We start from the raw sequence: 15,907 nt of genomic DNA, 5'->3' as shown, positions 1-15,907 counted from the left end.
TCTGTTGGCAGCTTCAACTCAGTATACACCGGGTGCTGAGCTTTGGTGCGGCTATCGGATCGGAGTCAGTCCGCGTGTGCTGTTGTTCCGGCTTATGTGTTGTTGCAGTGTTGTGAAGTGCTTTCGGCTTGATGTGTAAGAGATGGTTGTGAGTTTTTTGAGTGAGATAAGTATGCAGAGTTTGAGCTTATATTGGTTAGTGGGTTACCTGACCTTTACCGAATGTTATGCTAACATTCGTAGTTCTGTCTGAGTGTGAAACCTGTTGGCCCTCATATTCCCACCTATACGCGGCGCAGGCCAATGATTAGGACTCCATCCAGGTGTGGTCATGCCAACCCTCACATCCCCATCCAGATGTGGCGCAGGCTAGTATCTAGGGACCCATCCAGGTGTGGGCATGCTAACATTCACAACTCCATCTGAGCGCCACGCAGGCCGGTGTTCACAATTCTAGGTGTGGCACATGTTAGCATTCACGTTTTTCTGGGCATGGGCATGTTATCCTTCAATCGATCCTATCCAGATGCGACGCAGGCCAACGTCTATCTAGATGCGTCTGCCGGTCTGGATATGTTCGTCCGGTACGTAGGAGCGGGAGAGTCACTTGGGGCTTTCGTCTGGGTCTGGGTATGTGGTCAGTCTCTGCAGCCTTCCTTTGTGGCTTTTTTTCATGATGTCTTATGCTCTGTCGAATGGTTGGTTATTTGGTTTGAGTTTTTGTCCGATTTGAGAGTGGTCGAGGTTGGAGTTATTTTTGTCATTGTTTGGGCAGATTGCTGGGGCTGGGGAGCAGGGCATGGGTGCTCCGGTGAACCGGTGTCACCCTTTGCTCTACAGGGCTGACCTGCTCAGGTCACATGACCCACGGGTCATGACCAATGTGAGGCAGGAAGGAAATAAGGGATGCTGCAGGGAAGATGGGACGGCTTTGGAGACTGATTCGCTAATTTATAAAATCCTGCCAAAAGTAATCCCAGTACATGGAGTAGATCCGGCTGCTGCACATGACCTCTCTCCTCTCTGCGCACACTGATCTGGAGCTGAGCGGGGGAAGGAGGAAAGACTTTACGGGTTCAGGGAGGGGTGATCTTTTCAATGGGAAGGATGAAGGCTTATTTTATTAAAAAATCCCCCAAAAGTAATTCCAGTAACTATGCGAGTGTATGGGGGTGGGAAGGGTGTACCACCATATACTTTCTCTCTTCTCTATGCTGAAAACTGGATTGAAAGTGAACAGAAGGAAGTAAGTCCCATGGGTGACCCACGGGCCTTGACCAATGGAAGGAGGGGAGAGAAAAGGGATGGTAAACTTAGGATGGGAAGACTTGAGATCTAGATTAGTTTAATTGGGCCTCATTATGAGCCCAGCGGTAACCGTGCCGCTGAAACCGACAAGCTGCTGCTAGACTCGTGGGGATTTACTGGCTCCGGACTTTCCGGAATCACTGGGGCATTACAGCCCCAGTGGTCCGGTAATTTCGGAGCCAGTATTCCGTTACTCCCCATTCCTGTTGAGTCCCATAGGAGTCCATGGAAATGGGGTCAGTGAAAACACCGGCACCATGCGGTATTGGTGCCAGTGTTTCCACGTCCGTGTGCGGCCGGTGGCGTTACGCCTGCCAGGTCAGACCTGGCATGTGTGACACCACACGTCCACATAACTCGGAGTTAACCGGTCCGGAATACGGTGCTGGTACGGTTTTATCGGCACCGTTAAATCCGGACCGGCTAACTCGTACTGAGGCCCAATGTCTGTAAAAGTAAGCCCAGTACATGTGAGGGGCGGGCCACTGCACACTTTCCCTCACGTCCAGGCTACATTTGCTCGGGCTTGCCTTAGTGTAGCAGCATCATGGTGAGGGTGGTGGAAGTGGCAATGGCAGAACTGCAAAATGAGCCGCGATAGTAGTGACCCGACCCAGGCACTCTATGGGTCCAGGACCAATCCCTGCATAAGAGGGCACCATGTAAGGATGTGGAAAGAGAGACTACGCAGAGGGATTCATCGGGAGTGAATACAAGAACGATAGCTCAGCCTGTTTGTGAACCTACTGCAGAGAAATGGCTAACGTTTAGGTCCCAGCTGAGAATCCTGGAAGACCCAACAGAGCCTTTTATGCTTCAGTAAATGATTGCATGACTATTACATCTGCTGCTTTATCTGAAGTCTCTCTGAAACTATGTAAAGCACCTAGACGTCCAGAGGGAATATTGTGCACTATATAGATTCTATTAATATTTTCAGGTTAAACTATTACCTCCTCATTTTAAGGGGGGTGCAGATTTGTGCTGATGTGTGAAAATGATCTTTAAACATTGTTCTGCAAAGGAGTCGCCATTGCAGAACATATTCACTCCATACACTTACCAGCTTTATCCTGAGAATTCAAATGCATGGCCACAGTATCAGCATTCTGATGGTGGTGGCCAGGCTCGATTCACTACCTAGAAAAAGCATGCACAATCTATTGTAATCATGGTCGCTACATTTCTTCATGTAGGGTCCGTTGCTGATCTCCGCTGGGTACACACACATTGGAAATCAATTCCGATTATCTGCATGCAAGGACTAAGGCATGGAACCCAAGGATCAGCATGGATTCCCATACCTAAATCTGCTCCATGTGGATAATCAGGGCGAGTAGTGCTGGGCCAAAATGGTGGGCGTGGCCAGGATTTTTCTGCTGGATTCTTAGGTCGGAACAGAACAACCCTCTTGACAATGGTCTGACCACATTTGATGGGTAACCTGAATAATGATGTCTACATTGCGTCGGCCCTGTTGTGAGGTGTCTTGATCGAGAAGAGATGGAGAATATCGGCTCCTCATGGGAGCCCCTACGCATTCCAAAATACAAAACCTTACTCTTAGACTCTAAGAATGGGTCAGCAGCAGAAACAAGACGAGGAGGGTGGGACAGCCAGAACTCGAGGACAGTGTCCTTGGCTCAGCTCAAAATGGCAGATGGAGAGTTCAGGTAAGGCCACTGTAGATGCCCTAAAGGGATTATTGCAGCATCACATTTTTTGAAGAAGAGCCTGGCCAAGATGGACAATGTTTATAAAGTATATTAATGTCCCCCAACAAACAAAGGTGCTATTGTATTTAATAACTGGCTCTTCATGGATTGAATAGTTTTACTGGGGACGATGATTTTTAGATTTGCTTTTTAAATCTATTTTCTTATTGTGATATTTGATGTTCTTATTGGTCTGTCCTTTTATGACTAATTATGTTAAAATGCAGCGTTTTACTACTACAACTGCCACTACTTGAGATGAGCAGAGCACTCATCCATGGCTTCTAGTAGAGAAAGCCCTGGGACTTTCCGTCCTTAGTTATGGGCAGGAAGTCCTTCACGGCACATGCTTCTAAAGCATGTGGTGGTTTCAGATCAAACTCATTCACTGAACATTGTCTTTTTTGACCTATGACTTTATGAATGGGATATGAACCCTTTATCTCCAGGTGCCTAATGTAGATTTATTTTCTCTAGTGCAGTCTGACGCTCCCCCACAAATGTGTTCCTTCAAATATTTTCAGAGAATTAGATCTGACACTACCTTTAAGTGACATCTTTAGAATCACTTGTATGTCTACCTTGTAAGACTGGTACGTCATAGAAAGGCTAACCCGAGGCCACCTTAATCCATGCATGGACTGGATTGTAATCTCATATAATAGCACGCTGTGGCGTATTTCTGAAAAATGAAGAGTTTGTGTTTAATTTTGTTTCAGATTCACAGGACTGCTGGTATGACATCAGAGACAAGACGTCGATTATTGTCAACTGACAGGATACAGACGGTTCCATATCCTCCGCTAAATGTGACAAATGGAACAGAAACATGCATAATCTTTTATGCCACGAATTTAACTCTCACAGTCAACGAATCAGTTCAACTGGATTTGACACATCAAACATTTGTGTCACATGTTGTGGATACAAGTTCATCGAAGTGTTCCGAATTCAACACAACGTAAGTATTATATCGCAATATTCTAATTTATAAATGGACCTTATATCAGCTCGATTACCTTACTAGATCAGTAGCCTATGTTGCTGTGCTCTGGTTACAGGCTGTGTTCATGTATAGTAAAATGGCAGCCTTGGATACCTCACCGCCATGTCAGAAAGATGGATGGCCATGCAAAGTCTTTTTATGGCGCAAGACCAAGGACCAACCTTGTCTGGTTTTCATTCACCAGTAAGGGACTCACAAAGCTGAATCTATTTACTAGGATTTTTGGAGTTCTCTTGACATTATAATGGTTAAAGAGGTGGAGTGGTGAGATTGGCAATCATCTGCGTCCTTTTCAGGCATTTGTAAGTCTATTAAGTAAGAGCACTATGAGTCCATGCAGCATTGTTTTGGTAGGGTTGGCTTGAGTATGGGCTTTCATCAGTAGCTCCATAAGTAACAGTTAGCCACTTTTTGAAGCCCTGCTAGACATCAACCACCAGCCAGTGCTTTTCCTTTGCTATATGATGTGATAGCCGCGATTGTCTGCTGGTGATTTGCTGGAGCTTCAAGTGTTGCCGGTTGTTCTGTGGTTAAATAAGCTAAATTACGTTGTGAAAGAAGCATATTGATTTGCAATGCACTGTCCATCTCATGGAATCTGTACAGTCTTAATTAGAAGCGCACACATGCCCTGTTTATTGACTTCCATAAGGCGTGTGAATAGTGTGCCAGCCTCCTTGATGGAGTCACACTGTTCTCTTGATGGGTTTCCTTACTTTGTGGCGTGGTTTTACCTTATCTCCATAGTACTTCCAGGTGCCCACTGTCTCAGGTGTAACTGGCACTCTGCTCTGAGAGCTACCACATTGTTCTGGTCAGTGTAAGTGCCATTAAGGTGTACGCAGAGTTCTGAGCCATGCCTATCTTGGACTAATGAATGTGGATGCTCTTTACAAGTTCTGGATTCCTCTGCCATAAATTCTCAACTATAACATTGACTACCCACCATGACAAAGTACCAGTGGAAACTGTGCTCTGTTTAGCTTGAGAAATGTTTTAATTACTTTGATTTATTTTTGCATTGCTGTGTCTAGGTGGGCTTCTGCATGAAACCTCTGCATGACCTGCCTTAGCATGTTGGCAAAGCTTGGCACTGTGAGAGGCAAGACAGGACTGTGCTCTGATCTTCAACAGCAGAGATATGAATTCCGTACTGTTTATACTGTAGGGAGTATGTCTGCAAGAGAAGGGTAGGAATGGTGATGCAAGTTGGATTCGGAGATTCTGTATTTTGCTGATATAGATAGTGCTCTCGGCGGTTGTGGAGGGTCTCACACAGTGTCTAGGACACAGTTAGCCACCATCCCAAATAAGGAGGTTCGATAAGTGCCTTGTGAATCTGTCAGTGAAATTCCCACAGGAGTATGGTCCATCTGGTTGGGGTTACCTTCACCTTGCCTAATGTGCCAGATATAAAGACAAATCAACCTAAGAGACCCAGCATTGCACACTGCAGGACATTCGTACCCATCTAACAATCAACAGGATCAATTCTTGGAGGTCTGTTTTGTAGGAGAAACATATTATATCCACTGCATCTCTGGACAGTTTTTGCACTTACTGTGGACGTTGAAGAACCTGTGTGAAGGCCACATGTTGTAAACGAAAACAAACATGCACAATTCTTTGGCAGAGAACCTGATACCTAAAGACATCCAATTTATGAACTTAATAGTTTTCTGATCAAAGGGTTGTGTTGGCAATAACTTGGTTCAGCTTTTTCCATTACATTTTCTTTTTGTGAGTCATCCCACAGTTCCTTTCTAGGTGGCTAACCTATCGTTGCAACTTGGGTTTTCTCAGTTTGTTCTGTTTTTGTGGGGGAAAATAACACAAGAGCCTGACCAATATTTCTACAGCAGTTCTTCCCCAAATACCTAACACTCAATACATAGTGTAGCATCAAAAGCAACTGAAGATGTGTGATCGTCTTTTGAACTTGTTAATCTTCAGCTAAGCTTGCTAATACTCTGCAGCCCCAGAGAAAGCACCCCTTAATCAGGTTGGTGCATGGGAGTGTGGCTTCAAGAGGTAGCGTAGATCAGGATTTGGCTACAGATCTCCATCTTGCTCTAATGCATGCATCCTGTTGGGCGGGTAAATAATCTCTGCAAGTACAATGAAGAATGTGTTTTCCAACTGAGCAGTTGCCACATTGTGAAATTACTTTGTACATGTCCACCTATTCAATTGGAAGTTTCATAAAGCATCCAAGTATCAGGCATTAGTCAGATGTGAATATGTTTCCCAACTGGCCTTTACTAGGGTTAATAAATCAAAATAAAGCAATTCTCTTAAGGTCAAGAGTGTCCACAAAAATAATCAATTGTGATCTGGTTGTGCATACAAGTAAACAGAACGGTATCTGGGGAAGGTTGCAAAAACCGAAAGCTAAAGCACATGTTCTTTCATACATTATATTTTTCTTGTTAGGGCAGGCCCCAGGCCCGTCCTGGTAGGTTTAGATAACAAACCCAAATACTGGGTGTATATGCTCAGTGTCCAAAACAGAAGGTTTTTCGGAAAAGAAAAGCTTCTCACACTTTTGTCATTTCAGTCCAGTGCAACGTTTCTTTCTCTGATAATCTCCCTCACAATTTTCTTGTTCAGCTTGCGTATGGTGGGGAGACCTCCTCCTAGGTCTCAAGTATGTACTGGAAACGGGTGGTTCATTCTGTAATTGGTGTCACCTGGGAGCTGGACTTCAATTAAGGCCCAAAGCCGTAGGTAGATAGGCCACCCCAAGGTCTTCACATGGGCCTCTTTTGGCCTCACACCACCTCCTTTTCCCGGGGCCCTTATTCTACAGCCTTCCAACCCAACCCTTCTCACCTCCTCAACATCCCGCCACCAGCTAACACTTCATTTTTCTTTATTTCTCTGTATCTTTTGTGTTCTGTTTCTTCTGTACATCCTTGGTGCATTGCCCTCTACCCTTCTCAGCCTTCTTATCCTCCTCCTGTTCTTCTATTCTTCCCCTGATCTTCATTTTCTCCTCCTCTCTCCAACTCCTGGTGATTCTCTACTTTACCTCTCCATTGTGATCACCCTTCGCCTTAATCGTCTCTTTGCTGATCCCCACCTTAATTTTGGGTGCCCCTCCTTGGGCACTTTTGCATCAAGTACTGCCTTATTTACCCCTTCTTCAGTGGTTCCACTCACCACCTCCTCCTTAACTTCTCTTTCTACCTCCTCCCTAGAGACCTTTATAACAAGAGCTACCTTAGAAACTTCTCTCTTTCATAGCCCTGGATACTTCTAACTCCAGCCAATGAGGGCTCTCTCTCTCTCTCTCTCTGTCTCTTTTCTTGGGCCTTGCTCTCCTCAGCCACCTAGGACACTCCTACAGCCTCCTATATTACCTTATTACCCGAGCTTCCTGGGTCTCTCATACAGCCTCTGTCTCCTTCCCTCGCTCCTTCTGCACTTCACCAGCCATCTCCAAACAATCTCCTTCTCAGTCCTCCCACTGGCTTCTGTCACTGGCCCTTCATTTTATGAGGCGAGGCATTAAGCTACTTTCCAGCCGCTCTTGGGACTTGGGGTTGGTTAGACCCTTGTCACGGGCTATCACTCACCTGACTACACCCTTCCCCCACCTTTGGCAGGATTTCCTTAGCCTAACAGGTCTTAGGCATCTGTATGTGGAGACTTTATGCAGAGGCCGGTTTACTAACTGAGCTCTGACCCTTCCCACAGAACCAGTCAAGAGAACCGAAGTCAACCACTTAGCACAAGAGATGCTGTGAAAGAAAGAAAGTGAACAAGTGTTTATTGAAAATTGTGGTTCTAAGACTTTACAATACTAAGATGTTTTGAGAGAACCCAAGTAAACAGTTTCTTGGCAGTTACAATCATGTCACCCCACAAAGTGATGCACCAAGCACTAAGAGAGCAAGAGTCTATGTCCAAGAGAGAAGGACTGACCAGGTTAGATAGTCCAAAAGGGGACATTAATATGCAGTTGATCTAAGCAAGGACAAAATCAAGTCATCGTGTACATTTTCAGAAGCTCATTGCAAACTTAATAGAATATGTTACAAAACGTACATGAAGAGTTTGGTTCTCATTACGAGTTTGGTGGTATTCCGATGGTAAATCCACCAGAATACTGCCCAACAGAATGAACGTCACTGCCACTTGGCCCGGTGGATTTACCGCCAGATTACAAGTGGTGGTAATGGTATTAGTCCACATTAATTTGGAGCTCATAGGACTCCATTGGGAATTTCGTCGGAATTACTGCTTTGGTAATTCCCCTGATTTTTATGATTTTTTGGCAGAAAGTGGGAGGATTTACTTCCAGCATGTTGCTGGAGGAAAATCCACCACTCCAGGGCCAAACTCGTAGTATGGCGGAGCGAAAAAGTGGCGGTAATTCCGTTACCGAAATACAATGTGAAGGTGGGCACCACAATGGTTGGGACTTTTTATATAAATAAAGTTCATTTAGAGAAAATGTGTGATGTTTTAACCTGGAGCTACCAGTCTATAAGTGATCCTGTGGCATCCGGATCGCTCTGAATACAATTGCAAGAAAAAGGACGGTAAAAATACCGTACTTAAGACTGGTGCTTCTCAGTTGACCTTAAATAAGGTTGCTCAATCATATAAAGTTCTTGCGTGGAATAATTAAATGTCAAACAAAATGTATTTCCAAATGATACAACGTTTTCCAAGAAAAATGTTTAATTCACATTCCTTGGTTTTATATTTCTGATATTACGAGGCAACTCAAAACCGATAGGTCAATTATTCACAATAGTACATATGCCAATGCATTTCGGTCTGAGACCATCTTCAGGGCTGTACTGAAGTGAGTGCAGAATCTGCATAATGTAAACATTAAACATTAAACATTCATCGCAATACACATAGATATAGATATAATCGAAAATTCGAAATAAAGCAAAACACATACCCCAAATAGATCCAAAAAGATGTTGAACATGTAGGGAGAAAAATATAATGATAATAAATTTAGAAATATGTCAATACACGTCATAGCTCTAATCAATCATAGTGTTTTAACCTCTTAGTATCCTGTGCCCTGTACCTGCTAATTGTGAGTTGTCCTCTCATGTGAAATGCGTTCGTAGAACGTCTCCAAGATTCCTGTTAATTATCAGAGGGGTAATCAGTATTACTATTACTATCGCTATATCCAAGAATATAACTATTTGAGCCGGAGAGGTTCTTACCTGCTCACGTATGTTTCGCGCGCAGGACCGATCGCGCTCGCTGTGAAGGCGAAAGTGAACTGCGCGCGGCCAATAATGCTTTTAAGGGTAGTCATGGGAACCTAGGCGGGGCGTCGGGCAGCAGCACATACGCCTGTACGCCTCGGGACCCACCGCCCTACGTAGACGCAGGGGGGCGGGAACGTTCCCATGGCTACAAGGTGTGTGTATGTGGTATGTTACTAATGGTGGAATTAACTAGTGTGGAATGGGGAGGAGAAAGTCTAAGCAATTAGTGAAACAATACACGTGACTTTATTCTATAACCATGCACCTGTTCTGTAAATGTCAACACATTTAAGTATTCAATTAGGTTAGAACCTGGTTATATGGAGTGGATCCTGTGACCCATACACGTATTTTTATATATTCATTTGATAATGTGTAATTAGTGCATGTTTATGTAAATACAGAAAACAAAAATCCGTCATCAAGCTCAATCACATATTTGCCATGTGTCCTCAGTTGTGTCTGAATATCAGTTCATAGCGCTTCTCCATCCGAAGAAACCATGAATCTAGCTTTTTTAGAGAAAACACATATAATTAATCTCTTCGTTGATTCCCTTTGGTGTGAGGGAACTTAGTCTGTCTATCCAGAACGTTTCTCGTTGATCAATTCTTTTCTGTAGATCCTCATGTCTTTCTCTTCTTTGGACTCTTTCCAGGACTACAAATTTGATCTGTGCCAGATTGTGTTGTTTACTCTGCCAGTGTCTTGCTACTGCAGAGCTTGCAGTCTTGTTCCTGATGCAAGATCTGTGTTCGTTCCACCTGATCTTTGCTGTACGTTGTGTTTGTCCGACGTAGTATAAACCGCAGGGACATTTAATTCCATATATAATTCCTGCCGTGTCACATGTGGCATAGCATTTCAGTTTAATTTTTTCTCCAGTATATGGATGATTTATGGTTTGTCCTTTCATGATATATCCACAGTTGCTGCAGTTGAGGCATGGAAATGTACCTATGCGGTCTGTGCTTCTCTTCTTTTGTGGGGGTCTAGTGTGGACTAATCTATCTTTCAAATTGGAACTTCTTTGGTAAGCAAATGTTGGGGGTTCCTTAAACAGGTGTTCTACCCTCTTGTCACATGTTACAGTGTTCCAATTTTTCTTTATGATTGATTTAATCCGATTGCTTTGGCGTGAATATTTCGATACAAACACTAGTGGAGGACAGATATCTTGTTTGTGTATTTTGGGTTTGAGTAGCTCTTCTCTATCCTGTGAAAACGTGCGTATTTCTGCTGATGTAACTTCCTCCGTTGAATAACCGCGGGCCAGAAATTTCTTACCCATCTCTTTTACAGCTCTTTCGTATTCACTCTGGTTACTCACAATTCTTTTCACTCGAAGCAATTGACTGTAAGGTAAGTTCTTGATCAGACTCGGTTGATGAAAACTAAGTCTGTGTAGCAGACTGTTCCTATCTGTGCTTTTCCGATAGATAGTAGTTTGATATTCTGTTTCTGTGACAGTGATCTCAACGTCTAGAAAATGAATGGATTCACGTGAATATTCGTATGTGAACTGTATCCGCGGGTCTATGTTATTGATATATCCAAAAAATTCCAATAGTTGTGATTCTGTGCTCTTCCAGATGCCAAAAATATCATCTATGTACCGGATCCAAATGATGAGATCTTGATTCCATAAGTTGTTTGTCAGGACATGATCTATTTCGAACTTGTAGGTAAAATTCGTCTTTGAATTGGAAGTATGAATTGTTACTAATGAATTCCAACAGTCCCATGATGAACTCTTTTTGTGCAGCTATTTCTCCTTCCCTCAGGAGCATCCACTCCACCGCTTCTCTGCCCAAGTCATGGGGAATCGATGTATATAAGCTTTTGACGTCTATTGTGAAGCAGATATTGTTGTTGTTGAATGGAACAGTTCTTAGGTATTGTAGGAAATGGGTAGAATCTTTAATATAGGAACTTGTTTTTTGAATCAAAGGTTGCAAAAAATAATCGATGTATTTACCGAGTGGTTCTAGGATGCTGTTAATTCCGGCTACTATAGGTCTTCCCGGGGGTTTCTGTGTATCCTTATGTATCTTCGGAAGAGTATAAAAATGTGGTATTTTCGGATGAGTATTTGTCAGAAATTTCTTTGTATTATGATTTATCCATTCCAATTCTTCTGCTCTTTCCAAAAGTTTGTCCAAATTGCTCCGAATCTCCTCTGTAGGATCTGTGTCTAATAACGCATAGGTGTTGATGTCCCCAAGCTGTCTATAACATTCTTCTTCATAATCGCTGGTATTGAGTAGAACTAAGCCTCCTCCTTTATCAGCAGACCGTATTGTTATCTTGTCGTCTCCATATAAGTTTTTAATGAGTTCTAACTCATGAGGTTTCATGTTTTGATTTCTCGAGTGTCTGAATTTGATTTTCTCAAGGTCTCTTGTGACCTGTTTCTGGAAGATGTCCACCGAGGGGACTGTTATTGGAGGGATAAAGTTGCTCTTTCCTCGGAATTCTTTGAAACCTGAATCTTCTGTGTTTCTAGGATTCTCTTCTTCTAATTCACTAAAGAAGACTTTCAGTTTCATTTTTCGCACCAATTTATATAGTTCAATCTTAGAATCAAATAGGGTGCTGTCGTATGTAGGCACAAAACTGAGTCCCTTTTGTAATGTTTTGATTTCAGACAGGGTTAGATTTCTGGAGGACAAATTAATCACTATGTTCTCCTCTGTTGTTGTCTCGTATTCGGCTTTTGCCTTCCTTTTCCCCCTTCTTGTTCTCTTCTTCCTGATCCTAAAAAAGGCTCCCTTTCTCTATTTAATGTTTCCGTTGTGCCTGCTGTACTTGATGTTCCTGGTGTAGCTTCTTCTTCTTGATTCTGTGTTTCTCTCTCAGTATCAGTTCCAGAACTAGATGTCTCACTTGTGAAGTTTTGTTTTGGTTGCCTTAGTGGAGGACCATATTTTTCCATCCATGTATAAACTTCATCTTTTAGATAATCGTAAGTATCCCGTTTGAATTTTCGGATTTTTTTGGCTTCTAAATCCGTCTTGTACCCAGATAATTTTTTGTTGATATCCTCCAAGATGGAATCTACTTCTTCTCTATTTAGTGTAGCTACTAAAGACTTCTCAAGTTCTAGGATCTCCTCTCCCAGATCTTTCAGGTCTTTGACCAGTTCCTGTATGGTTAATAAAATCAGATCCAAAGAGCATTTATTTAGTATAGCCTCCCATTTCTTTACGAAAGCTTTACTCTCTCTGCATAAGGTGGGCCTTAATTGTAGACGTAGGCCTCTCGGTATTCTTTGACTTTTATGATATCTCCCCAGTGTTATCGCATGTAGTTTACGATTGATCTCCTTTCTTATCAGATATTCTAGTTGTTTAATTTGGCTAGTTGGATCCTGTTTCTTGTTACTTGTTACACTGAATCCACTGTCGGTAATGAGACCTAGGATTTCGTTCGCCTCTTCGGCTGTGAAGCCTAGCGTATCCGCCCTATTTGTCGTTAAGTCTTCAATGTCCGCAAATGACATTATTTCTTGATGATTATGGTACTGTAGAGAAAGTCCAAAGAAATTCTTAAAAAGTTGTGTGCCTCCACCTTGGATATGCCTAGACCAAGTTACAGAAATACAATGTGAAGGTGGGCACCACAATGGTTGGGACTTTTTATATAAATAAAGTTCATTTAGAGAAAATGTGTGATGTTTTAACCTGGAGCTACCAGTCTATAAGTGATCCTGTGGCATCCGGATCGCTCTGAATACAATTGCAAGAAAAAGGACGGTAAAAATACCGTACTTAAGACTGGTGCTTCTCAGTTGACCTTAAATAAGGTTGCTCAATCATATAAAGTTCTTGCGTGGAATAATTAAATGTCAAACAAAATATATTTCCAAATGATACAACGTTTTCCAAGAAAAATGTTTAATTCACATTCCTTGGTTTTATATTTCTGATATTACGAGGCAACTCAAAACCGATAGGTCAATTATTCACAATAGTACATATGCCAATGCATTTCGGTCTGAGACCATCTTCAGGGCTGTACTGAAGTGAGTGCAGAATCTGCATAATGTAAACATTAAACATTAAACATTCATCGCAATACACATAGATATAGATATAATCGAAAATTCGAAATAAAGCAAAACACATACCCCAAATAGATCCAAAAAGATGTTGAACATGTAGGGAGAAAAATATAATGATAATAAATTTAGAAATATGTCAATACACGTCATATCTCTAATCAATCATAGTGTTTTAACCTCTCCGTTACCGCCACTTTTTTTCCCAAACCACCATATTTGTAATGAGCCTAATGTTTAAACCAACTGTCCAGCAGCACACTCGCTTGTAATTATCTTTGAAACTGACGCTCTTTCACTTGCAGACTATGGGTTAACATCCTTAAAGGACTATTGCATGGCCAAACAGTTGTTTTTTGTAAAGGAAATTTAGTAGCGAACACTAGGGGCACAATTACTGAATCTGTTCGCTGCTGTCAGTGCCTTAAGTGGCACTACAAATTGAGCGAGTTCATCGAGGGGGCGTGGCCAGCCTAACAGCAGGGGCCGTGCTGGCCTGTTAGGCCACATCCTGTTAGGCCACGCCCCCTTGACGCGCCTCGGCTCAATGGGCTACTGGCACCCCTGCCAGGCAGCCTTTTGTAGCCATCAGGACCCTCTCCCCTTGGGCGAGCTTCAGGCTGTAGAAAAAAAAGCCTTTTCGTGTAGTGGCCGGGGCTGCCATGGGAGATTAGTGGGCCCCGGCAGGCCCTGGCCCACTTGAAGCCATGTGTGCAGTCACAAATGCAGCTGATGTCTCTGTGTGGCTAAGCTATCGCTGCTTGCTTTTCCACTAAAGAAACTGTTCACTGTGCAAAACCTGGCCACAGAACCCCCTATGAATAGCATTTTTAGAGTTCTGACCTCAAATAGGTTTGCTAAAACCTAAGACCAACTGGCTGTGTGGAGACTAAACACCGTTTATAAATAGAGAGACAAACGTTTTTCTTTTGTGTGCCTTCTTCCTGGTCTATATTACTTGTGTTGCATGTTCAAAGTCTAGAGTACGAGGCAACCAATGTTGATATAGAGCACTTGACAAATGGATTGTTTCTTGGTGCAAGATTAGGAGTTTTTTTCCTAAAGCAGTGATATGCATTTCATCAACTTCCGAAGGGGGGGCAGCAGGGGCTTTCCTGCCCACATTCGAAGCTTTGAGCTATGGATAACACACAGATCTCTGCAACATCTTCCTTGGTCCACTGAACTGTGTTACTAAGCAGTAATGGAAAGGACTATTAAGTTGAGATAACACACATTTGATGTCCAGATTGATTAAAATTGCCAAAAGTGGGATAAAGTGGCGCAGTGGTTCTAGTGTCTATATCATTTATGGCATTCTGAATGTGGCGTTAACATCCCGTTCCAAAGGCTGGAATGGGGGGAAACGGCCCGGCAGCCCCTGTTAACGGCCCGAGTGAAGCGAGTAACCCGGGATGCTAAAAACAAAGTATTTTCATTAGTTGAATGGGACGCCATGGGCATCCATTGAATGAATGAAAAAACTGATCCAAAAGGCCGCCGCGGTTATAGAAGGCAGGGCTCCATATGGAGCATCTCTTCTATGACCATGGTGGCTGGAAAAGGGAAGCGGCAGCAGCGGGTGACCGCCAGCGCAATCAGGTAAGTGGGGATGTTGTGGGGGTTGGGGCATTTGAAAGCTATGTGCGGGTCGGTGGGGGGATGGCAGCCGGTGGCGAAGGAGGCAGCCTGCGGGTTACGTGGAATGTGGGCTGAGATTTTAGATTTCCGCCCGAGATAAGTAGAACCTGATTGGCCACGCCCCCCACCCTGGGTGCTAACAATGGAAAAGCTTGCTCATTCCAATGCAAAAAGCTACAGTTCCAGCAATCATAATCCCAAAACCTTGGCACAGTACTCTGGTAGTACTTGTGGATAAGAAATTGTTCTGTAATAACGAACACTTCTGTCACCCAATATAACTTCTAGATGTGTCTAGAATTGTTTTTTTCAAATTGCATATGCATCTGGTTGATGGGTGAATGGACATTAGTAAAATATTATCCCAGTTAACCTATCAGCTTTCGATCATGGAGCCATGTCAATTGACCATTGCTTAGTTCTTAAAAAATAAAATAGAACATTTACCAAAATACAAAGGGGAGAAACGGACATCTGCATGTGGCCTTGCCAGAACACAAAACAGAAAGGCCTTTTTGCCAATAAAAAGGAGGGTTCCCAGACTGTAGAAGTGCCCGCTCTCTGGTCTCGTATTCTTTTGGACTTGTATTCCCCAATGATAGTTCTACTCATACCACTGTTACTATACAAATACATTGAACTTCAGCATTGTTTTGAAATAATGGTTCTTGTTACCACAAACACGACTTTTAACCTAAGAAAAAAAGGCAATTGATTGTGTCTTTGCAAATAGCACTTATTTTGTGGTAAATAGCCATTAGTTGGACCGCATCTTTTAAATCTTGAGGAAACAGATACATCTTTTAAGATACTACCTATATGTGTCTTTCAAAAGTTAAAATGGTGTTAACTAACAAAACTGGTAATGAGGAGGAGGGTGAATCATTAACTGGGAAAATGTGATAATGGACACATTTTGATATTAACA

At 42.8% G+C, this 15,907-nt stretch overlaps 1 protein-coding gene across 2 annotated transcripts in view; it reads left to right on the top strand.

The window, feature by feature from the left end:
* LOC138513937 (V-type proton ATPase subunit S1-like) overlaps positions 1 to 15,907 on the top strand; it is a 645,312-nt gene that overhangs the window by 496,451 nt on the left and 132,954 nt on the right. For both annotated transcript variants that reach the window (XM_069629102.1, XM_069629103.1), the window contains exon 7: positions 3,743 to 3,984. In XM_069629102.1, the coding sequence (XP_069485203.1) occupies positions 3,743 to 3,984 (242 nt within the window). The remainder of the gene's footprint in view (positions 1 to 3,742; positions 3,985 to 15,907) is intronic.

Source organism: Ambystoma mexicanum, chromosome 12 (assembly GCF_040938575.1).
Source record: "Ambystoma mexicanum isolate Mex_15411 chromosome 12, UKY_AmexF1_1, whole genome shotgun sequence".
NCBI lineage: Eukaryota > Metazoa > Chordata > Amphibia > Caudata > Ambystomatidae > Ambystoma > Ambystoma mexicanum.
Note: the sequence above shows the minus strand (reverse complement) of the source record. Positions and strands in the feature narration are given on the sequence as shown.